Genomic DNA, 23,822 nt, shown 5'->3' with positions numbered 1-23,822 from the left:
CATGTACCTGTTCCATCCCCTGTGGAGTGCTGGTATGGAATACTTCAGCTATATTACCACATGGGAGTTGCAGTGCATAAAGCATAGATGATACCCATGAAACTGCAATCAGTTTGCATATCATTTATTTCTCCTAATTGTGAAAATGGAGGCTTTTTATTTTAATACCATAGCCCATTTTCACTAATTGTTATTAAAAGGTCACTATGTCCCAACAAATTACCCCATCAGTGATAGCTGTGTCTGCAAATGCTGGTTTTTCAGTTTCTTCTCCTGGACTCAAGCACGCTATATTTCCATGTACATTTTAATTCTGGAAGCCTATATCAACTCTTCTATTTCCAGTGTTCCTGGCAGTTGAAAGGTTGCATCATCAGATAGAAGACTCAGTAAATGTAATAGGTAATTAAAGTTATTGGGGCAAATTCTATCAATTACACCCATGCAGCCCAACTGACTTTAAGTTTGCATGGGTGTAACTGACTGGAGATTTGAACCTATTAACTGTAGTGTGGACATTAATGAGATATTATATTGATGGTATATTTCCTAATTATTTTTGATCCTAAATTACTATCATAATGCACAGTCAAAGGAGCCAATTCCCATATCTAAGAATTCCTTCCCAACCTCCAGTTGTCTGGCCCAATTCTCTTTCTCTGGCATTGTGGTAATCTGGTGTCTAGCACCAGTGCCGCTCTTCTTCAGACTCACTTCCATAGTGTGATCTAATCTATGACTCTTGTTTCCTCTTCCCAGTTTAGTTCACCTCTTTCATTGACTCCCCAGTATATCCAGTGATGAGCTGCCAAAATCTTAACAACTGGTTCCCTCCTCACCCCACGAGGGGGTCGTTGCCCACCCCCGCCCCTCGGGGACTCCTGCCCCATCCAACCTCCCGCGTTCCTTGATGCCCCACCCCGGGACCCCTACCCGATCCAAGCCCCTCTCCTGTCCCCTGACTGCCCCAGAACTGGGCAGGAGGATCTTGTGGGCCACCATACTGGGTGCCCACCCTGCCCCTAAGAGCCAGAGGGACCTGCTGGGGGGTGAAGTGGGGAGTCCCAGCGGTGCTTACCTGGGGCAGCTCCCATGAAGCATCCAGCAGGTCCCTCTGGCTCCTAGGGGGGAGCGTAGCTGGGGGGGGAGCAGGGGAGCGGCTGCTCCCTCCACAGATCACATCAAAAGTGGCGCCTTAGGCACCGCCTCCCTGGGTGCTCCAGGGCTGGAGCACCCACGGGGAAAATTTGGTGGGTGCAGAGCCCCCACCGGCAGCTCCCCGCTCCCAACTCCAGCTCATGTCTAATCCGCCTCCTCCCCTGAATGCCCCCCCCCCGGCTTCCCACGAATCAGCTGTTCATGCGGGAAGCCTGGGAGGGCTGAGAAGCAGGCAGTGGCTTCGCGCTCAGGCCCAGGGAGGCGGAAGTGAGCTGGGGCGGGGAGCGGTTCCCCTGCGCGCCCCACGGGTTACCTGCTGTGGCGCGGGCAGCCCTTCTCGCGCCCCCCCCGCCCAGCTCGCTTCCGCCTCCCTGGGCCTGAGCGCGAAGCCGCCGCCTGCTTCTCAGCCTGCCCCAGCTTCCTGCGCGAACAGCTGATTCGCAGGAAGCCTGGAGGGGGGGGCAGAGAAGCAGAGTGGGGCAGCACGTTCAGGGGAGGAGGTGGAGTGGAGGTGAGCTGGGGCCGGGCGCAGGGAGCTGCCGATGGAGGCTCTGCACCCACCAAATTTTCCCCGTGGGTGCTCCAGGCCCAGAGTACCCACAGAGTCGTCGCCGAGGGCGCCACTTTTGGCCGCTTGTTAAATTTAGAAGCCCTTGTAGAACCGGTTGTCCCTCGCGGAACAACCGGTTCTAAAAGGGCTTCGAAATTTAACAACCGGTTCCAGCAAACTGGTGCGAACCGGCTCCAGCTCACCACTGAGTATATCCAGACTCATCCCCCAGCAAGTCCCAACTTCTTCCCAGCTGAAGTAATCTTTTCTCCCTTAACTATCTCGCTGAATTGTCCCCCACTGTTAAGTATGTGACAGTGTGGCACAGGGCCTTGCAGATTAGAGGTGATTCATCCCTCACCCCACAGCTGCTTTTGGATTTCAGCAGAACAGTCCCTTCTGCTGTATTGGAGATTTATTACTGCTGCTTTTAAAAATGCTCCCTCCCCCTTTCCAGCGGATCAGGAAAACTTTAGTCCCCAGGTTGTTTTTCTAGTTTTGTAGTCTGGTTTCTTCAACTCTTATACCGGTTTGAAGGACAGACTGTCCAGCCTGAGAACATCTTTGAAACACCATTCTCCTCAGTGAGCCAGTCCTTGCTGATGTTCACAGTGGGTCTCTCTAGGGAATCCAATTTTCCTGTACCGTCTTGTTGGAAAGGAATGCTTCACAGACAAAGGCATTCTCTAGCCCAATTTATAAAGGGCCCATTTAAGTCAATGTGAGTCTTTCTTTGTCTTCAGTGGATTTTGGGTCAAGCCCATAATGAGAAACCAAAGTATAATTGACTATAAACCCTTCCCTTCTTGGGGTGTGAAATCTTTAATGGGGATCAGACAAGGCCCTATTCTCTCACTTCAGAGCCCTAATGAGAGTGTAGTTCAGCAAGCAGGCTTTAAAACTTGGTGAGAATTTCCCACGGGTATTAATGTATCTGCATTTAAGAAATGAACATGGTTTATTGTAACAAACTACTCACAACAAAAGATATGTAAGAGGGGAAAATGTATGTCCACTTTTGCAAAGTCTAGAAGTGTCTCTGGAGCATGTGTGTGTCTGTAATATCACTGCAAGTACAAAAAAGAGGCTATTGAAATAATTGTTTGATTAAAAACATAACAGTTGGAAAAGAAAGCCAGAAAATGAAGATTTGAACCAGACACTACCAGAAACTTTGCATAGGCCCATTAGTGCTGCGCGTTCTCTCTCTCTCTCAGACACACACCAAGTTTGGGTGAGACAGGAGCAAAGGAATTGATTTCATTAGAAAACATTTTAAACTTTGTAAATTGCATGGGATGGTAGAAACTGGATCCACTGTTACGTCTGGCGTATGGCTTCTGGCCGCACAAACAATGAATTAGAGGTTGGGTAAGTGATGTAGCCACTCTATCACAGCAGCATTATCTAGAGACATCAGGCACATCCATCTACCATCAAGATGATAAAGAGGGCAGTCCATCATCAGATGGCACGCTGTTTGTCCTTGAGCTCCACAGGGGCAGGATGGGGAGCTCAAGTAGCTTAACAGTAAAGATGTAAGTTAAATCGCCCATGACTTCAATATATCCTGTTGTAACAAAGAAGGATCTTTTGGTTCATATGGTTGTCTGTGGGGCATGCAAGAGCTGATCCAGAGACACTAGAGGATGTGGATATGAGTTGTCTATCTGTCAAGAAATGCTACATCAATGCAAAATATAGTCCTGAACCTCCTGTTGCTGCCATTCCTTAGAAAGTTTGTGTCTGGGAGGCTCAATGGTTTCAAAAAAGTGGTCACATTATCTGGCATTTTGGATGTGGCTTTGAGATGAAATTGTGACATAAGCTGTCTTGGTGGTTGACTGTGCGCAACAGTGCAGCCCTGGCTCTGCCCTCACACCCAATTGCTGGGGCAGCAATGGGAGCTGGGAGTGGAAGGGTGGCGATGTAAGTTGTCTGGGTCACACCAGATGACACAAAGGCCATAGCTGATACTTGAGTCCAGCTTACCACAATGGTAACTAGAGATCCAAGCTGCCGCACAGTATTCCGTGGATACAATAATTATGGGACTGGCAGATGTCTGTCACGTTGCAACACTGCCACCATACGAGTTGCTGGCAAGGCTGAAGAGACTTGTGATTCCTGACTGGATTTTAGCCTGTTTGCTTGCTGTGTTGTTGAAAGGACAGAGAGCTGTCGAGCTTTATTTCCAAATAAGTAAGTCATGGTTAAAAAAACAATTGGCTGATTGCTCAGAAGGATCGATAGCTGCCAATGGCATTGTTATTTAGATTAGGTAATTTTTTATCTTGCTCATTTTGGTCCCCACTTTTAAATATGGCCGTCTAGCATAAGACTTACATTTTTGATGGGTACTAGAGTCTGGGACTACCAAACTGTAGGGCATTTACTGTAATTAGCTCTGCTTTCAATATCGTGGCTAAGGAAATAAAAATGCTGGTGACTGGAATCTGATTCCTAGCATTGTTTTATCCCTACACTGTCTGTCACTAGTTGGCCTTGAGTATTACGTATTCAAGCCATTTTTAAAGAGAAGTTGTCAGGGTTCACATATCTCACGCCTTCTTTTTTCTCCACGGTAGCAGCAGCTCTTCTTGTCAATGCCCAGCAAACTCCCACAACTCCTGAGCTCTTCCTGGGAACTTGGAAACTCATCTCCAGTGAAAACTTTGAGGAATACATGAAAGAACTGGGTGAGACATTATTATTTTGACAGGGGACTGGAAATGCATCTGCCTTCAGAGAGAAGGTGCTGAGTCTGTCCTTTGCTCCTCTGCTTGTCTGAAGTGGCAAAGCTGTACTTGGTGTACATCCAGAAAAGGGCTGGAAGGAAAGGTGACTAACTCAGCTTCACATTTTGCTGATCCTCGGGCCATCAGGCACTGGCCTGGTCCCTAGCACAGGTTAGGTTTGAGCAGTCTACAGGCTGCTGTAGCTTGCATTGGCTGCAAAAAGCTCCCAGAGGTTATGGCAACTGATGATGAGCCAGCTGCAGGGACGCTTTAGCTATATTCACCATGGTAGATTTCAAGGACAAAGTAAAAGGGGGAGCTATGTTAGATTTTATCAGTGGTGTAAGTAGGGCGGTCTGGTCTGGTCCGGTCCGCTGTACCAGTAAGCTGTTTAGAGCCGGTATGGCATAGCAGAAAGACACAGGAGGAGCAGAATGTTGGGCTATCAGGCGGCCCCACACCAGCAGCTCCTCCAGCACGGCTGTACCTCCCCGAGTCCTTCCACACAGCTGCATGCCTGTGTCTCCTGTCCGGGATCTGTACGGCAGCCCTGCCTGGGACGGTACAGCCATGGCAGAGGAGCTGCTGGTGTAGGGCTGCCAGGGCTCCTTTTGCCGCGATGGTTCCTGGGAGAGACATGTGGTTCAGGGCTCTCCCAGGAACTGCGGCGGCGAAAGGAGCAGAACCCCACGCCGGCAGGGCTGTACCATCCTAGCCTCCCGCACCCAGCCCTGTCCTCCGGCGGGGCTGCTCTACAGACCTTGGCCGGGACTCAGGAGACACAGCTGTGTGGAAGGGCTGGGGGCTGTACAGCCACGCCAGAGGAGCTACCAGCATGGGGCTCGGTTGCCAGCATGTTTGACAAAAATATTCTCTGCTGTCAGAGGGAGTTGGTTTGAAGCTCTTCCGCTGGCAATTCCCTAAGCAGGTTTGACTGTGAACTGGCTCTTGTTCCAGAGAGCAAGCTCTCTTCTCTTAGCAGTCCACACAGCAGCTGTGCTGTGTCCACCCACTGGGAGTGCCCCCCCCTGCAAATAACGTGGGATGGATCATGGGGAGGGAAGGGAAGGGAAGGGGAAAGTGCAGAGCCCTGGGCTGGGGTCAAGTGAGGAGCCACATGCCCTTTCCCAGGCCCCTGCTTTAACTAGTGCGGCGTACCAGTAAGAAATGAATTCTACTTGCACCACTGGATCTTATCAAAAAGAAAAGGAGTACTTATGGCACCTTAGAGCCTAACGAATTTATCTGAGCTCAAATAAATTGGTTAGTCTCTAAGGTGCCACAAGTACTCCTTTTCTTTTTGCGAATACAGACTAACACGGCTGTTACTCTGAAATGGATCTTATCAGTCTCTACTAAAGTCAACATCTTGTATTAAGAGGAAGGGGAAATCTAGGTTTCTGAGTGATAGAAACAGGAAGCAAATAGATTGCTCCATCATTGAAGAGCAGGACTTCCTGGAAAAGGTTAGGGGTGAAGGTGGGCCAGACAGTGCCAAAGGCAATGCTATAATTATCTGTTTAATATTCAAGCTACTACTGATGGTTAAGTGAAACTCCTATGTCATGCACTTTCTCTGTGTCAGAAAGGGGCGTGGAATGAGATTTTCTCCAGCTCTTCTGCTATTGCTTCATCCCTCTTAGAGGTCTAGAATGCACCACTGGAACTCTTACGCTTTTGAGTTTCCAGTGCGTGTCTCTTTCACCAGCAGAAGTTAGTCCAGTAAGAATTACCTCACCCACCTTGTCTCTTTAATAAAAAACCACACACAGTCCATTCCTATAGCAGGAGACTAACATTGTACCTAAATTGAGAGGCATTGGAGCCACCTAGGAAGTTATAGGCCAACAAACCTTACTTCAACATCTGGCAAAGTTAATTATTCCCAACAATAATTAAAGGCAGAGCTCTAAAAGCCAGAGATGAAAGTCAAAGAAACAAGCCAGAACATGTTTTGAAATGTTAAGTTGTCTTCCCCGTAGAACTGAGTGCCAGTTAAAGTAGAAGAAAGACAGTTGACTTGTCTTTTGAAAAAAGCTTTTTTGTAAGTCTCTCTCAAGAGACTATGGTGGAAGATAATTAGTCTCAGGGGAAAGGCCAATAATTCGCAACTGGTAAAGGAGGAAGGTTATGCAGTTTTGAACATTGTAAAGTAGTGCACATTCCTGGAGTGCTGCACTTGTAAGGTTTCAGAGTAACAGCCGTGTTAGTCTGTATTTGCAAAAAGAAAAGGAGTCCTTGTGGCACCTTAGAGACTAACCAATTTATTTGAGCATGAGCTTTCGTGAGCTACAGCTCACTTCATCAGATGCATACCGTGGAAACTGCAGCAGACTTTATATATACACAGAGAATATGAAACAATACCTCCTCCCACCCCACTGTCCTGCTGGTAATAGCTTATCTAAAGTAATCCTCAGGTTAGGCCATTTCCAGCACAAATCCAGGTTTTCTCATCCTCCACCCCCCCACACAAATTCACTCTCCTGCTGGTGATAGCCCATCCAAAGTGACAACTCTTTACACAATGTGCATGATAATGAAGTTAACCAGTCTTATGTTTGGTTTCAGAGTAACAGCCGTGTTAGTCTGTATTCGCAAAAAGAAAAGGAGTACTTTTGATCTGATGAAGTGAGCTGTAGCTCACGAAAGCTCATGCTCAAATAAACTGGTTAGTCTTATGTTTGTTAATGATCCTGAACAGGGGGTTTTAGAGATGTGAGAATTTGCCAGTGATTTGAAAACTGATTAGGTGAGACTAAGGAAGATTGTTTGCCTTGCTCTTGGGGAATTTCAGACTTACAGAACAGCTTTGTTGAGATGAGCAGCACAAATGCAGGTGAAAATCATTGTTGGTAAGTGAAAGGTAATTCATAGGGCAAGGATCATAGAATCATAGAATATCAGGGTTGGAAGGGACCCCTGAAGGTCATCTAGTCCAACCCCCTGCTCGAAGCAGGACCAATTCCCAGTTAAATCATCCCAGCCAGGGCTTTGTCAAGCCTGACCTTAAAAACTTCCAAGGAAGGAGATTCCACCACCTCCCTAGGCAACGCATTCCAGTGTTTCACCACCCTCTTAGTGAAAAAGTTTTTCCTAATATCTAATCTAAACCTCCCCCACTGCAACTTGAGGCCATTACTCCTCGTTCTGTCATCTGCTACCATTGAGAACAGTCTAGAGCCATCCTCTTTGGAACCCCCTTTCAGGTAGTTGAAAGCAGCTATCAAATCCCCCCTCATTCTTCTCTTCTGCAGGCTAAACAATCCCAGCTCCCTCAGCCTCTCCTCATAAGTCATGTGTTCCAGACCCCTAATCATTTTTGTTGCCCTTCGCTGGACTCTCTCCAATTTATCCACATCCTTCTTGTAGTGTGGGGCCCAAAACTGGACACAGTACTCCAGATGAGGCCTCACCAATGTCGAATAGAGGGGGACGATCACGTCCCTCGATCTGCTCGCTATGCCCCTACGTATACATCCCAAAATGCCATTGGCCTTCTTGGCAACAAGGGCACACTGCTGACTCATATCCAGCTTCTCGTCCACTGTCACCCCTAGGTCCTTTTCCGCAGAACTGCTGCCTAGCCATTCGGTCCCTAGTCTGTAGCGGTGCATTGGATTCTTCCGTCCTAAGTGCAGGACCCTGCACTTATCCTTATTGAACCTCATCAGATTTCTTTTGGCCCAATCCTCCAATTTGTCTAGGTCCTTCTGTATCCTATCCCTCCCCTCCAGCGTATCTACCACTCCTCCCAGTTTAGTATCGTCCGCAAATTTGCTGAGAGTGCAATCCACACCATCCTCCAGATCATTTATGAAGATATTGAACAAAACCGGCCCCAGGACCGACCCCTGGGGCACTCCACTTGACACCGGCTGCCAACTAGACATGGAGCCATTGATCACTACCCGTTGAGCCCGACAATCTAGCCAGCTTTCTACCCACCCTATAGTGCATTCATCCAGCCCATACTTCCTTAACTTGCTGACAAGAATACTGTGGGAGACCGTGTCAAAAGCTTTGCTAAAGTCAAGAAACAATACATCCACTGCTTTCCCTTCATCCACAGAACCAGTAATCTCATGATAAAAGGCAATTAGATTAGTCAGGCATGACCTTCCCTTGGTGAATCCATGCTGGCTCTTCCTGATCACTTTCCTCTCATGCAAGTACTTCAAGATTGATTCTTTGAGGACCTGCTCCATGATTTTTCCAGGGACTGAGGTGAGGCTGACTGGCCTGTAGTTCCCAGGATCCTCCTTCTTCCCTTTTTTAAAGATTGGCACTACATTAGCCTTTTTCCAGTCATCCGGGACTTCCCCGGTTCGCCACGAGTTTTCAAAGATAATGGCCAATGGCTCTGCAATCACAGCCGCCAATTCCTTCAGCACTCTCGGATGCAACTCGTCCGGCCCCATGGACTTGTGCACGTCCAGCTTTTCTAAATAGTCCCTAACCACCTCTATCTCCACAGAGGGCTGGCCATCTCTTCCCCATTTTGTGATGCCCAGCGTAGCAGTCTGGGAGCTGACCTTGTTAGTGAAAACAGAGGCAAAAAAAGCATTGAGTACATTAGCTTTTTCCACATCCTCTGTCACTAGGTTGCCTCCCTTATTCAGTAAGGATCAATTTGAGCTACTTACACACACTACAGAATTTTCAGTCAACAACAATTACTCCAAGACAAGTGTCATTGAAAGCATGCAGCAATTCAAAACCAGAATGTATTGAGATGGGACTAAAGGAAGAAACTTCTTATGCCACTATATAAAATTGTTAGCACCCTCATCTTGAGCATTGTGTTCATCTCTGAGTGTCCATCTCAGGAGAGGGAGACATCAGTCATATAAAGATCTAGAAAAGAGGAGATAAGTGATTTTTTAAAATAGTTTAGGAAGTTGGTACATTTCTAAGACATCCCCGGGAAGCTCTGACTTTATTCCTTCTCCCACCTGGACAGAGTTCCAGTGGGGCATTCTAGACCTCTAACTTCCTAGCATTCTTCTTGGAGCAGTTGGGTTTTCCATTTGGTGTTCCCTATCCCATATTCTTTTGACCCTCTCATCCAAGCATTTTGGGGTCTGTCCCTCAAATAGATGACCCCCCACCCCCATTTCTTTTTGTTAACCCCCCAGAATGGGGAGAAGCTTATCTTGTGCCTATGGTTTGGCTTTTTGGGGCACTCCTGCCCTAATCCAGGTCAAGTAGGCCACTTCAGGTATATCTTCTCCCCAGTTAGACATCTGTGGGTGGCCTTTGCCAGCTGATGTAGGTTGGGGTGAAGGGAGTGTTTAATTGCAGTGTTGATGTTTGGGCTCAGGCTGCCCTGGGCTCTAGGGCACGGAGATGGAAGGGGCCCAGGTTGCAGCCTGATTGCAATATAAGCATACCTTTCCAAGGTATCAGGCATCACCACAACACAAATACTCTAGGTCATTAGCCTGGAAATATTTTATTCACTAGCCACAGTTCAAACAAGTAGCAACTAAGCTGAAGTATGGTACATTGCAGGCACATGACTATTCAAAACTTTTACAAATAAACAGAAGGAAAAAGACAGTAGCCTTTATCTTGGGGAACTGAGCCAGTTCCCCGCAGCAGGTTGCAGTTAATTGCAGATAGTTTCCTCATGCTTTCTCATAAACTCTAGTGCAGATGGCATACTTCATGGTACATTCCTAGAAGGACAAAGAGGAGTTCAATGAAATTACAATAGCAATACAAGAGAGAAATGTCTCAACAAAGCTGTTCTGTAAGTCAAGCATGCACCTGAAGGTAGAGAGCAGTAAAGTAGACTGCAGTCTAAGTCACCACACTTAGCACTGAATTACATTAGTAATCCACTGGTCTCAAAATTTCAGTTTAGAAGAAGTCATTGTACAGCAATGGTCTTTAAGCAGTACTTAAAAGTGGCTAAAACAATTTCCAGTGCTGTTCAAAGATACAGTATGAGGGCTTTTCACTTGTTAATAAAAAACACTAGTCCACATTATCCAAAATAAAGAGATTATGATGAGGATTCAACGATGTGTTAAGAGCAGCGTTCATTGATCAGATTGCAGGAACGGTCTCACTTACCACAACCATATTCCCATCCACCACCTCTCTCTTTATTGTGATCTCTTTGTCATCCCATTTCTGCACATGAATCATTGAACCATTGTCCAAGGTTACAACACTCTGGAAAGACATAGCAGCAAGGTGAGCTATTTTGCCCAGTATCTTGCAAATTAAAAGGGCTATTTGCCCCCTGTGTACCGTACCATGTTCTCAGCTCTGTCCTAATCAAAATTCCAGATCCATGGTACAGCTGTATCTGATGGTTTTCAGACTGTAGTGCTTTCAAGTAGATTATCCTATCCCTCCCTCCGCCCAAAAGAGAAAAAAAATCCACACAACACAAGCTGATCAGTAACACCAAGCACTCCCCTCACTTTAGTTTTCCTGTTATCTGTTGTGGTTTCCTCAAACTCTTGGCCCAGCTTGAAGGAGATCTCTGTATTTTTAACAGGGCTCTCTGTTTTGATTGTTAGCATATCGTCATCAGCACTGATGATCACAGTAGGCTTTGCCAGGCTGCCCAGTTTCCTCATGGCAAAGCCCACTCCTGAAGAAGACACACAAGATACCATCTAAGATTTCACTCTGTTCTGAAAACAAAGGAAAGACAGGAGTTCTGTCTGGCAATGAAGGAGAGAGCACAAAGGGTGGCCTGGAAACAGAGACTGGGACAATTAGAAGGACATGAACAGATAAACAGCTTGTCCCCCCTGCAAAAAAGGCATCATAAATATAGGTGTGCATTTCCCCCCACTCCTCAGATAGTCAGCAGGCTTAAAGAATCCTTATCTGTTCATCTCTTACTTCAGAGAGTGAAATTTTCCTTTTGATAAAATATTTCCAGGTATCTATAAAGATGTGATGAATCCACACATTTTGGGGAGTTAGAGGTTTCCCTATCTCCCATGTCAAACCAAACACTGAAGGAGCAGGTAGAGGAGAAAATCAGGGAGGCCCATTTATGGGAGGCTGTGTTGTCTAGTGGGTTTAGCACTAGATCAGAACTCAGGAGACCTGGGTTCTTTTCCCAGCTCTTCCACTGGGCTGCTGGGTGACCTTGGGCAAGTCACTTAACCTCTGTGTGCCTCAGTTCCTCATCTATAAAATGGGGATAATGATACTGATGTCCCTTGTAAAGCACTTTAAGATCTACCAATGAAAGTTACTATACAAGAGCTCAGTATTCGTTATTATTGTGTTACTACACCATAGCAGCTGCCATTTTACCTTTAGCTGTATGCCTTTATGCATACATGCTTTTTTATTTTGGGTCTACAAGTCTATCTTAATAGCAGGATTATTATGGAAGCCAGTTTGGAATCTTGCCCCTTTCCATCTCACCTATTTAGAGGTTAGGCTTCATTTAGGACGCCCCATATAAGCCACTGGATAGGTTGCCTCAGTGACACCTGTGTAATTGATTTGAATACGGATTCACCTATGGAGCACAGAATTGACTCTAGAGTGTGTCAGTTACCTAGTATTTCATATCCTTCAAGGAGTCTTCCTAGTCTAAAGAGCCCCCACATGAAAGCACCTTTTTACTCAATAGATGTGGCCTGTGGATTTAGTCATTGCTACTTACATTAGTGACAAAAAGAAGTTGTTACCTCTTTTGACTCCTATTTACCCAACAGAAGCAGAACAAACATGAGTCAGGGAGCTAGACTTCATACAATCCTGTTTACACACAATGGGTTAGTAAGTTCCAGTCATTGACCCCTCTGCAAGCCCACTGAATGCAGCCGAGTTGCACAGCAGCCACAGAAAGCACAGTCTGACCCTCATCACTGCTGAGGATGTACAAAATAGAAACAAAAATCCAACTTAACTCTCATAACCTAACTTGTGTTTGGTACCAAGGAATTCTCTTTTTACTTGTAAGCTAAGAACATTAGATATGGAGTTATTGAAACACAATGAGGGAACTCTACAATGCCTTTTTACCTCCCTCCCCACTCCAGTATGGCAATTTAAGACTATAAGTAGTGTAGTGTAATTTTCAGCTTGAACAGTGATATTGATGAAAGCTAATTAAATAACTATGTTATATAATCTCAGGTAGTATCTGAGCCCTTCACAAACTACATGCTCTAGGAAATACAGCTGGAACGCTATTGAGTAGCATTAACTGGCATCCCCTGAAAATCAGTATAAGTTTGAGTTTTTTTTAAGTCACGAGTAAATTCCAGACCCACTACAGTTTATATAAAAAGAGAGAAAGAATCACAAGATTATTAATTAAGAAAACAGTATATCTCACCTAATTCTTTCATATAATCTTCAGATTTTTCACTGGAGACAAGTTTCCAGGTTCCTAAGAACTGATCACACATTCTGTATGGATTTACTAGACAATGATCCTGGCAGGGGGACCCCAAACTTTCAGCAGGAAACCAACAAGCAATACATCATAACACCCCCCTCCCCAACAGCTTATTTTTAAAGATTTTCTGAACATGTGATACTAGGGTGATGACCAATGGGAGAAAATTATGTCAGGCCCTCTAATTACCAATATTTCATTTGTATTTTTTCTTGTAACAAAGTTAAACTCAAGGTGCTTACGGTAAAAACCACAAGGGCAGAAAGAATCCACAAACTCGGGCCCTGGTTCTGCAAATACTTATGCAGTATTAAGTATTCCCTTTGGCTTCAGTGTTTCTAAAGTTAAGTACATATTTGCAGGATAATGATGGTGGCTTTCACCTACACTACCGGGGATAATTTGAAAAAAAATTAGCCTTCCAAAACAAGAGTTGCATCTATCTGAAAGGGACGGGGTCAACTATTTAAGCCCCCATAAAGTAAGTGGAATCTAAAAACCAGTGGATTATATTCCTAAAGTCTCCATGATACCTAGCATATAATATTGTATTTTAAAGAAACCAACAACGTAGGTTCTGCCTCCCTTCCCTCCCAGCAACAGCTGAGCCAACAGACCTAGAACACAAATCAGGGAATCAGGACTGTCAGGAGCTCTGGGGCACATAATGATTAGTGGGGGTTAGGGATTGCAGGTGGAATGAATTGGGAGGATTCTTAACTGATGCAGGTATTAAGGGACTTTTGTGGTCATGGCACTGAAGCTGGCAGGGGCAGGAGGGGGAAGTTGACCAAAAGTTGAAGTACATCACCGCTCCCTGCCCCCCAATTTGAGCACTGTATTTGTGAGGGGAGGAGATAGATGTTGCAGGAGCCAGGTTTTAGAGCAATCAGAACTTGCTCAGTCTAGGGGCAAGATCAGTACTTGGTAGGAGCCAGGAAACATCACCACAGGCAGTAATCAAGCCCTGTGTAGGGCCTCACAGGCACATCAGGAAGGGATTCTTTGAATCTACACAAACTGACAGGTCTGTTTCAGCTGATCCCTCTCTAATTGGGGAAAGCTGATTCTTCATATTTACTGTGTCTCTCCATTGAAAACATTCAGTTTTGAATAGCAGATTAATTTGGGATGAGTGACCTTTATTAATTGCCCTTCTGTGCTAAATGAAATAAAAGTGAAAGTGATTGGAGTCCTCACATTGCCTCTTCTGATTGGTTGTCCCTGAGTATCACATATTTAGGGCATCTTTAAAATGAAGTGATTGAGCACCTATATTTCATAGACATTTCTGGTTTTAGAAGGTTTTAGTTTCCTCTTTGCTTAGTCATCCTTCCAGTTACATTTTCTATCATGTGTGAGTCCTTTTTAGGAAGCTGGAAACTCATTTCTAGTGAAAATTTTGAGAGCTATATGAAAGAATTGGGTGAGGAATATATTATAAGTTAAACAAGGCTCATCTTTCTCCCCCCCCGCCCCCTGTTTAAAATAGAAAATACTGAGATAGTATTTGGGGTTTGTTTGGTTTTCTTTATTTATAGATGATTCACTTTGGTAACAGAATAGAATGTCTCTGTAGTCTTGATTGTTTGATATTATTTGGGGTGACAAAACACTTTCATTACAAATATTTCTTTCCTAACGAATAGTCATAGCTCTTCGTTCCTAGTAAAGGGAAGGCTAGAAGTTTTGTATCTGCATGGTGCTGTTTACTGATATTGCATTCTTAACTATTGATAGTTTGTACATCTACAAACTAATTCTTACTCATAAGCAGGAAATGTTATGAGGGCTCTAACGTAATTCCTTGAATGGCTGATACTAAGTATGTGGCCCAAACAAACACCACTATTATTTAGGAAAGCTTGGATTAGGATACAAACGCCACATCTATGGCTTGTATCTAGCTGTCTCTTAGAGCGTACTAGTACAACTCAATTTACTGTTTCAACTGCTCAGTTGACTATTAAAATGCTACCTTCTTACAACATACAGAGGGAAGAGGTCTATATGGTATCTGCTGATCTCTTTTGTACTCCTCTTAGAACTGCAGAGCCTACATGGTTGAGCGTGAGATGCCTTCTAGTACATTCACAGACCTATTTACCAATTTCTCTCATGGGTGTGTGTGCAAAATCCAAGCTGCTAATTTGTTTCTTTCTTTTCAAGGAGTGGGTTTTGCTACTAGGAAGCTTGGCAGCCTGGCCAAGCCGAGTGTGATTATCAGTACTAATGATGACATAATAACCATCAAAACAGAGAGCTCCTTTAAAAACACTGAGATCTCCTTCAAGCTGGGGGAAGAATTTGAAGAAACCACAGCAGATGACAGGAAAACCAAGGTGAGGGTTAATCTTTAAAGGTGACTTGCAAAGGACTCCTGGGTTTGTGCCCTTTCTTGCTTCATGATTATTTTCTTTAGACATGGTTCCCCTCTGCCCTGGCCTCATAAGAACTGGGGATGTCATGCCTGGCACTTCTGGCTGGCTCTGGGGCAATCCTCATGCCCATTGTACTCCCACAAACTGAAGGCCTCCCTTGGATCAATAAGGTGTAACAACTTCCTTTCTTTGAAGTGTTCACTAGTCACTGGAACTAACGGATGGTAAATAAAATGCTTACTCTAAAAAATGCCTTCTATAAATGGCTTGGCTTTCAGTGTTTGTTTAAAGTAGTAATTTGACTACTTAAGTTGCTATAGCCTTTTTGGGTAGGAAATACCTCAACTGCTAACGCTCCACTAAAAACACAACAAAAAAACTGACTACATCCAGCCCTCCTTCATTCTATGTAAAGCAGAAAATGGGCACAAGCCCAGATCTTCCCTCTAAAGGCTGACCAGTAAATGCTCCTTATCTGCTGCATGGTGTAGAATAGGACTGTCTCTCAAAGTGACTAGCTGCAAAATTTCAACAGGACGTTTTTACTGAATACAAGGTGCCTGAGGCAGACAGAATTACATGGGGAAGACAAGTGCCTCTGGGGTGAGGGGAGGGCTATGTAGTAGCCTTGGCAGTGGCATCTCTTACTATGTCTACTCACCCTCACATCAGTCCGGATGGAAAAGGGAGGAAAAACCCCTATAGATAAGGCTAGAATTTCTACTCCCCTTCTTTGCCATGCTTTCTTAAATCTCAACATGCAGCTGCACCTACTGGAGAAGCTTCTGTGGCAGGCCAAAGCAGATGGTGCCCCTATGCATCCATGTAATGCATTATCTGATGGGGCACTACATCAAATGACAAGTGATAACCACAAGGTAGTGGGGACTAGCCCAACTCCAATCCCCACCTGTGTCCTGACTTTTCTTCCAGCGGGGGGGGGGGGGGAGGAGGGCTGACAAAATGGATGTATTGTGGTGGCACATGTCTCCTATGCTAGTTAAGGCTCACAGCCACAGTACAGTGGGATCTGTGCCTTCTAAGAAGCTGTGCAAGCAGTGGTAAAGAAGCTTCTGAAACCTGGATCTTCCCAGGAAGCTTCCTGAAAGTCAGCTTGAATCTCTCCTGTGAACATGGGATTTGTTAAATGATTTGAAGAGGCAAATCTTCCATGTGCTGCGACTATCTGACCCAGAGTCCCTCTGCTTCTTTTGTCTTGGCAGAGCATTATCACCTTGGACAATGGCTCTTTGATTCATGTGCAGAAGTGGGATGGCAAAGAGACAACAATAAAGAGAAAACTGGTGGATTCTAAGCTTGTGGTGGTGAGTTCAAATTTTTTTTTAAACCCTCGTGTGAGCACTAAATGCTCTAGCTGAAACAGAAATGCTCATTAAGAAAGCTGCTGGTGCATGTAAGAACCAAGTGAGGTACAAAAATATGGTTACCCCTCTTGCCTGAGCAGCTAGGCAAAACTTGGTCTAGTGGGCTCTCTTTGCTTAGGAGGAAGAGTCGATTTGACATCTGGTATTTACAGTGCACAAAGTCCTGTTTCCCTGAACACACAGTATCTTTGCTCCGTTCCAAGCCCCTCTCCTGCCAGTACTTAGTCCAAAAGTATGCAGTCTCTTGAGGTTCTCAAGGCTAGGTTCTAAGGTTCTGGCTCTATCCTTTGTTCTCTGCTTCTCTGCCACTTCAGTGTCTTTCCATGCACAGAGATGCAAACCTCCACCAAACAAAAGCCTAGATTATGCAAATTCTCCATCTGTTCTTAGGTGGTGATATACCTGTGTTTGGGTGGAGGCTCCTAGTGTTTGTGTCTGGTTCCAAAAAAGGCACGTAATTATTTCTTACACTTCTCACAAATGAAGGGGGACTGTACACCCACCATTTTAAACAAGGTTAAACCCAACCCATAACCTACAAAGTAGGCAAGTTCCACTTGTAACAAAACTAGTGGAGAGACCCTAAAGAGACCAAAACCCAAGAGTTTGTATTCTTGTACTAAACACCAATCTGAGTGCTGGATAGAAAGTTAGAGGCAGACATGAAGCGTGCTGTTCAAGTGTACTAGTGCTGGCTGATAACTTAAGCTGATATCAGGATCACTCTAACCTGTTCCAGGAGGCAAGAAATGCTTGACTCTTGTGCTAATATTAAATATCAGAGTGACCTACTAAATAAACATCTTAGACTCTGATATGACAGATATCCTTGTTCACTTAGACTCCTAGAACTCTGCTGTAATAGAAACCTAATTAATCATCTTGCCTTCTAGGAATGCACTATAAATAATGTCACCAGCACAAGAGTCTATGAGAGGGCCTGAGGAATTCCCATCTCCATGTTGGATCAGAACTTGCTGTTAAGAATCTGTTCAATGACTGCTGCACAACACTGCTGTCCAATTCTACAGGTTTCTTCAATCACTTTGAGATACAAGCATATTCCTAGTAAAGTTGTAACTAATCTGCAGTTAGTGACTGTGGCTATTAAATCATTTCTGAGCATATAGTGGGGATTGTGTAATCTTCGTTTGTTCTTTGCCAAAGGAAGGTTAACTGTCTAATACTGACCTCTGTAGTGATGGAGTGACATAGGCTTTGAGAGCAATCGTCTCACTGTGTGACTACTAGAAGAACAATATTTTGACAGGGCTCACAACGCTGTCCTAGCTAAAGCAATAGTTGTCCTTAGACAGCTCTTCTCTTCTGACTGTTTGAGGATATGGTTTGAGAATTCAAGTAGGGAAGTCCCTCCATTTTAAGTTCCGTAGTACTTGGGAGCTAGATGTTCCCAGACCCATGCTTCAAGACTGTACCTAGTCTCTGAAATCTAATAGACCCTTGTGAAAATAACTGACCATAGTATTATCCTGCTGCTAGCTTATGCAAGTACATGTAAAAATTCCAACAGCTTGCAGCTCAACTTAGGTCAGAACAAAACCCAACTAAAGCAGTAAGACCCTCTAAAGCTAACAAAACCAGTCTTCCACACATCAGTGTAAATAGCATTACACACTGACCACTTCCATACCTCCCAGTCTCTGAATAGTGACATAGATACCTGAATCAGGTGTATATCATTGTCTCCTGTTTAGATCTTCAGTTTCTATTAACACATTCTATTCACAATCATATGTGACTGGAAGCCTATTATTAGGGCCTTACCAAATTCATGGCCATGTGATTTGAAAATTGGTAAATTTACATTTTCAGATGTTTAAATCTGAAATTTCATGGTGTTGTAACCATGATGGTCCTGACCCAAAAACAAGGCGGGGGAGGAAGGTGCCCCACACCTGTTGTGGGTGGGGGGAGGAGAATCATGGGATTGCCACATCACTTTTGTGCTGAGCCCCTTGAGAACAGCTATACCTGTTGGTATCCTGGAGGTGGGTCTGATCTCCCCATGCTGCCTGAAGCACCCAGTCTGGGCTGCCTACTTGCTAATCCTGGCCAGGCTGGGGATGAAAGGGGCTTGCTCTTTCCCCTAGATGGCTGCTCTCGAGGCAAGAGGGAGGGATCAGATCCACCTCCAGGTACCTTCTTGTTGCTGCAGGAAACCAGGCTGGGCTAGGACTTGCAGCTAGGCACCCCCCAGGTAGGGTGCTCCTAGCAGCACAGGGGAGATCAGATTTCAAAAGGAGGGGTTTATTTCATGGTCTGTGACACATTTTTCATGGCTGTGAAATTGATGGGGTGGGGCCCTGCCTATTATATATCTCAGTTCAACTATCCAAGAATTAATGGATGAAAATCATCTCAGGGTCATTCCTTTGTTGCTCATCAACCTAGAAGCAAAATTTCATTAGGGTGAAATTCTGGGTCTGTTTGTACTGAAATCCCAGGGTATGTCTGCTTAAGCTGCAATCATGCTAGCTAGCTCAGGTCCCAAAGCAGGGAAGCTGCACCACCATGCAGGCTCCTTATGGGAATGTGTGTTTGTATTTCTTGTCTACAAACTGCAGGTTATTTAGGGGATACTATGCTGACAGCTCCCCTCTCAGTAGTGAGGTTATCGAGGGGGAGGCTACCAGTAGAACATGAGGCAGTGATATTCCAATGGGGGAAGAGCCCCATGGGCTGGATGCTCTGGAGTGGTGTGTATGGAGTCTCAGGAACCTTGGGCATAAGCCTTGCTACAAAGCAGCCCATCACCTGCAGATCCTCTCAAAGCAGCCCAGCTAATTCATCTTAGATCATTCTGATGCTGGACTTTACAAGATGACAATATGTATCTCCTTACATGTGAATTGGGACAGGGGTGTCCAGGAGATGTAAAATAGCTGGAAGTGATTTTTAATAGTGTCCATCAGCTGCTGCAAAATATCAGCCTAGCTCTTGGGAAAGTGCTTACAGACCTGCTGATAGAATATTGCTAAAACGACTAAGAAAAAAAGGAAAGAACGCACGGAACAAGCAAACTGTGTACCAAACCCCACTCCTCGTTCCCTTTGCTTTCTGTTGCTTCTTATCCATCTTTCATTTGTATGGTTCCAGTACAGCCTTTGATCCTGCACTAGGAGACCCACAGTGGTTCACAGTTGTGCTGGAGGGCATAAGGAGTGGGGTCCCGCAGGGATCGGTTCTGGGTCCAGTTCTGTTCAATATAATGGCATAGAGAGTACGCTTATAAAGTTTGCAGATGATATCAAGCTGGGAACAGTTGCAAGTGCTTTGGAGGATAGGATTAAAATTCAAAATGATCTGGAGAAATGGTCTGAAGTAAATAGGATGACATTCAATAAGGACAAATGTAAAGTACTCCACTTAGGAAGGAACAATCAGTTGCACGCATACAAAATGGGAAATGACTGCCTAGGAAGGAGTACTGCAGAAAGGGATTTGAGGGTCGGAGTGGATCACAAGCTAAATATGAGTCAACAGTGTAATACTGTTGCAAAAACAAACATCGTTCTGGGATGTTTTAGCAGAAGTGTTGTAAGCAAGACACGAGAAGAAATTTTTCCGCTCTGATTAGGCCTCAACTGGAGTATCATGTCCAGTTCTGGATGCCACATTTCAGGAAAGATGTGGACAAATTGGAGAAAGTCCAGAGAGGAGCAACAAAAATTATTAAAGGTCTAGGAAACATGACCTATGAGGGAAGATTGAAAAAATGGGGTTTGTTTAGTTTGGAGAAGAGAAGACTGAGAGGGGACATGATAACAGTTTTCAAGTACATAAAAGGTTGTTGCAAGGAGGAGGGAGAAAAATTATTTTTCTTAACCTCTGAGGATAGGACAAGAAGCAATGGGTTTAAACTGCAGCAAGGGCGGTTTAGGTTGGACATTAGGAAAAACTTCCTAACTGTCAGAGTAGTTAAGCACTGGAATAAATTGCCTAACGAGGTTGTAGAATCTCCATCATAGGGGATTTTTAAGAGCAGGTTGGACAAACACCTATAAGGGATGGTCTAGATAATACTTTGTCCTGCCTTGAGTGCAGGGGACTGGACTAGATGACCTCTCAAGGTCCCTTCCAGTTCTATGATTCTATAAACATCACAACTGAAAAAGATAATAGAACCAAGAGCCTCCTCTCTCTCACACACACATCTGCAGATAAGTCCTCTTCATCCTGACCAGAGAGGCTACCAACCCACTGACAAGACAGCAGGAATGAAATCCTGTCCCCATTGAAGTCAATGGGAGTTTTGACACTGATGTTGCTCCAAGTCTCAGCAGCAAACACCCATAATTAAGCTCCCAGTACTATCTGCCACTACCTCCCCTACTGTGACCACAGTAGCAGCAGCCTCTTCATGGTTTCTGTCTCCACCATCATAGACATCAGTACCTGTCATCTTTCTGGATACACTATGACTCCAGTCTCCATTTGCAACAGCCAAGGGCTTTGTCCATTTACCCACCCCCGTTCCAAAAAAAAAAATTGGTTCAACCTAAACTGTAAATTTCAAAAAAACTGGTGAAACAAGAAAGTCTCCCGCTGAATGCCCCGGCTGCTAGGTAAAAGAGAGATTCTCACTCTCTCTGGTCCACTGATTAGTCAAGGATTTTCTGCAAAGTAGAACACCTTCAACAGGAGACACGGAGGGAGACCTACCCCAGACTATGCTATAACCAAGTGATTAGGGCACTTTCCACAACAGGCAGAGTGGGGAACTGAACCTGGGTTTCCTACATCCCAGGTGAGTGCTCTAATCACTAGCCTAAAAGCTTTAACTTGGGTGTTTCCTGCTACTGCTGCTGCTCCCTCCCTCCGTGCCCACCACTGCTTTGTTTATGGCAACTCACTTCCCCACAAAATTTTATTTTGGCCTGAACTATTCAGTGAAATCATGGCAAATACCCAACAGTTTTGGGTTGACCAAAAGAGCATTTTTGGCAAATAAATTATTTGTCGAAAAAAATCTCACCCAGCTCTGCTCTGGTCTGGTCTGACCACTCTGCCTTGCCTAGCATACTTCCTACCTCAGCCTTTCTCATCTGAGTTTTAAGGAACCCAAACCATCCTTGAATAATGAGCAACCCCCCAACCCTTCCCCATAGGGTCTAGGACTTGCTGGTGAAATGGATTGGAGAGAATTTTTGAATGAATTGGAGTGACTGGGAGAATTCTTAATGGATGTGGGTATTGAGGGTCATATGTAGTAATGACAGAGCAGCCCTCTTCACTGCATCTAGGTGAGGGGAAAGTTGACAAAAAGTTGAAGTAAATCACCACTTCCCCCAGCCCCCGTTTGAGCACTGTACTCATGGCGGGGAGAAGATAAGATGTTGATGGAGCCAGGTTTGAGAGCAATCAGAACTTGCTCAGTTTAAAGGGAAGTACTTGCTCGGAGTCAGGAAGCATCACCACAAGCGGTAATCAAGCCTTGTGTGGGTCTCACAGGCACATCAGGAAGGGACTTCTTTAGTCTACACAAACTGACAGGTCTCTTTACAGCTGATCCCTCTCTAATTTGGGAAAGCTGATTGAAAAAAACTCAATTTCATTTAGGGTATGTCTACACTACGAAATTAGGTCGAATTTATAGAAGTCATTTTTTTAGAAATCGGTTTTATATATTCGAGTGTGTGTGTCCCCACAGAAAATGCTCTAAGTGCATTAAGTGCATTAACTCGGCGGAGTGCTTCCACAGTACCGAGGCTAGAGTCAACTTCCGGAGCGTTGCACTGTGGGTAGCTATCCCACAGTTCCCGCAGTCTCCGCTGCCCATTGGAATTCTGGGTTGAGATCCCAATGCCTGATGGGGCTAAAACATTGTCGCGGGTGGTTCTGGGTACATATCGTCAGGCCCCCGTTCCCTCCCTCCCTCCATAAAAGCAAGGGCAGACAATCGTTTCGCGCCTTTTTTCCTGAGTTACCTGTGCAGACGCCATACCACGGCAAGCATGGAGCCCGCTCAGGTAACTGTCACCGTATGTCTCCTGGGTGCTGGCAGACGTGGTACTGCATTGCTACACAGTAGCAGCAACCCATTGCCTTGTGGCAGCAGACGGTGCAATAGGACTGGTAGCCGTCATCGTCACGTCTGAGGTGCTCCTGGCCACGTCGGCTGGGAGCGCCTGGGCAGACATGGGCACAGGAACTAAATTAGGAGTGACTTGATCAAGTCATTCTCTTTAGTCCTGCAGTCAGTCCTATTGAACCATCTTATGGTGAGCAGGCAGGTGATACGGATTGCTAGCAGTCCTATTGCATAATCTTCTACCGGGCAGGCAAGAGATGAGGATGGCTAGCAGTCCTATTGTACCATTTTCTGCCGAGCAGCCATGAGATGTGGATGGCATGCAGTCCTTCTGCACCGTCTGCTACCAGCCAAAGATGTAAAAGATAGATGGAGTGGATCAAAACAAGAAATAGACCAGATTTGTTTTGTACTCATTTGCTTCCCCCCCTCCCCCGTCTAGGGGACTCATTCCTCTAGGTCACACTGCAGTCACTCACAGAGAAGGTGCAGCGAGGTAAATCTAGCCATGTATCAATCAGAGGCCAGACTAACCTCCTTGTTCCAATAAGAACAATAACTTAGGTGCGCCATTTCTTATTGGAACCCTCCGTGAAGTCCTGCCTGAAATGCTCCTTGATGTAAAGCCACCCCCTTTGTTGATTTTAGCTCCCTGAAGCCAACCCTGTAAGCCATGTCGTCAGTCGCCCCTCCCTCCGTCAGAGCAACGGCAGACAATCGTTCCGCGCCTTTTTTCTGTGCGGACGCCATACCAAGGCAAGCATGGAGGCCGCTCAGCTCACTTTGGCAATTAGGAGCACATTAAACACCACACACATTATCCAGCAGTATATGCAGCACCAGAACCTGGCAGAGCGATACCGGGAGAGGAGGCGACGTCAGCGCGGTCACGTGAGTGATCAGGACATGGACACGGATTTCTCTGAAAGCATGGGCCCTGCCAATGCATGCATCATAGTGCTAATGGGGCAGGTTCATGCTGTGGAATGCCGATTCTGGGCTCGGGAAACAAGCACAGACTGGTGGGACCGCATAGTGTTGCAGGTCTGGGACGATTCCCAGTGGCTGCGAAACTTTCGCATGCGTGAGGGCACTTTCATGGAACTTTGTGACTTAATTTCCCCTGCCCTGAAGCGCATGAATACCAAGATGAGAGCAGCCCTCACAGT

General features: G+C 45.3%; 2 protein-coding genes across 2 annotated transcripts; one reads left to right on the top strand and one right to left on the bottom strand.

The window, feature by feature from the left end:
• Nucleotides 1-10,076: 10,076 nt before the first annotated feature.
• LOC144260341 (myelin P2 protein-like) lies at nucleotides 10,077-12,845 on the bottom strand. The gene is made up of 4 exons (XM_077808943.1): nucleotides 12,773-12,845; nucleotides 10,884-11,056; nucleotides 10,528-10,629; nucleotides 10,077-10,127 (listed from the first exon to the last, which is right to left on the bottom strand). The coding sequence occupies exons 1-4, from the start codon at nucleotides 12,843-12,845 to the stop codon at nucleotides 10,077-10,079; spliced, it is 399 nt and encodes a 132-aa protein (XP_077665069.1).
• Nucleotides 12,846-14,188: 1,343 nt separating this feature from the next.
• LOC144260340 (fatty acid-binding protein, adipocyte-like) lies at nucleotides 14,189-17,545 on the top strand. Its single transcript, XM_077808942.1, has 4 exons — nucleotides 14,189-14,261; nucleotides 15,005-15,177; nucleotides 16,440-16,541; nucleotides 17,495-17,545. Exons 1-4 carry the CDS (start codon nucleotides 14,189-14,191, stop codon nucleotides 17,543-17,545), a joined length of 399 nt encoding a protein of 132 aa, XP_077665068.1.
• Nucleotides 17,546-23,822: the final 6,277 nt, after the last annotated feature.

The sequence above is a fragment of the Eretmochelys imbricata genome, chromosome 2, assembly GCF_965152235.1.
Source record: "Eretmochelys imbricata isolate rEreImb1 chromosome 2, rEreImb1.hap1, whole genome shotgun sequence".
Taxonomy (NCBI): Eukaryota; Metazoa; Chordata; order Testudines; family Cheloniidae; genus Eretmochelys; species Eretmochelys imbricata.
Note: the sequence above shows the minus strand (reverse complement) of the source record. Positions and strands in the feature narration are given on the sequence as shown.

Bases quoted from the DNA above. Each gene is read 5' to 3' on its own strand.
- LOC144260341 (XM_077808943.1), bottom strand. From the start codon at position 12,845: ATGTGTGATCAGTTCTTAGGAACCTGGAAACTTGTCTCCAGTGAAAAA. The intron at 11,057-12,772 runs GTGAGATATACT...TGTCTTCTTCAG, and splicing joins AGATTATATGAAAGAATTAG to GAGTGGGCTTTGCCATGAGG. The intron at 10,630-10,883 runs GTGAGGGGAGTG...ATGTCTTTCCAG, and splicing joins CAGATAACAGGAAAACTAAA to AGTGTTGTAACCTTGGACAA.
- LOC144260340 (XM_077808942.1), top strand. From the start codon at position 14,189: ATGTGTGAGTCCTTTTTAGGAAGCTGGAAACTCATTTCTAGTGAAAAT. The intron at 14,262-15,004 runs GTGAGGAATATA...TTTCTTTTCAAG, and splicing joins GAGCTATATGAAAGAATTGG to GAGTGGGTTTTGCTACTAGG. The intron at 16,542-17,494 runs GTGAGTTCAAAT...CTTGCCTTCTAG, and splicing joins TGGATTCTAAGCTTGTGGTG to GAATGCACTATAAATAATGT.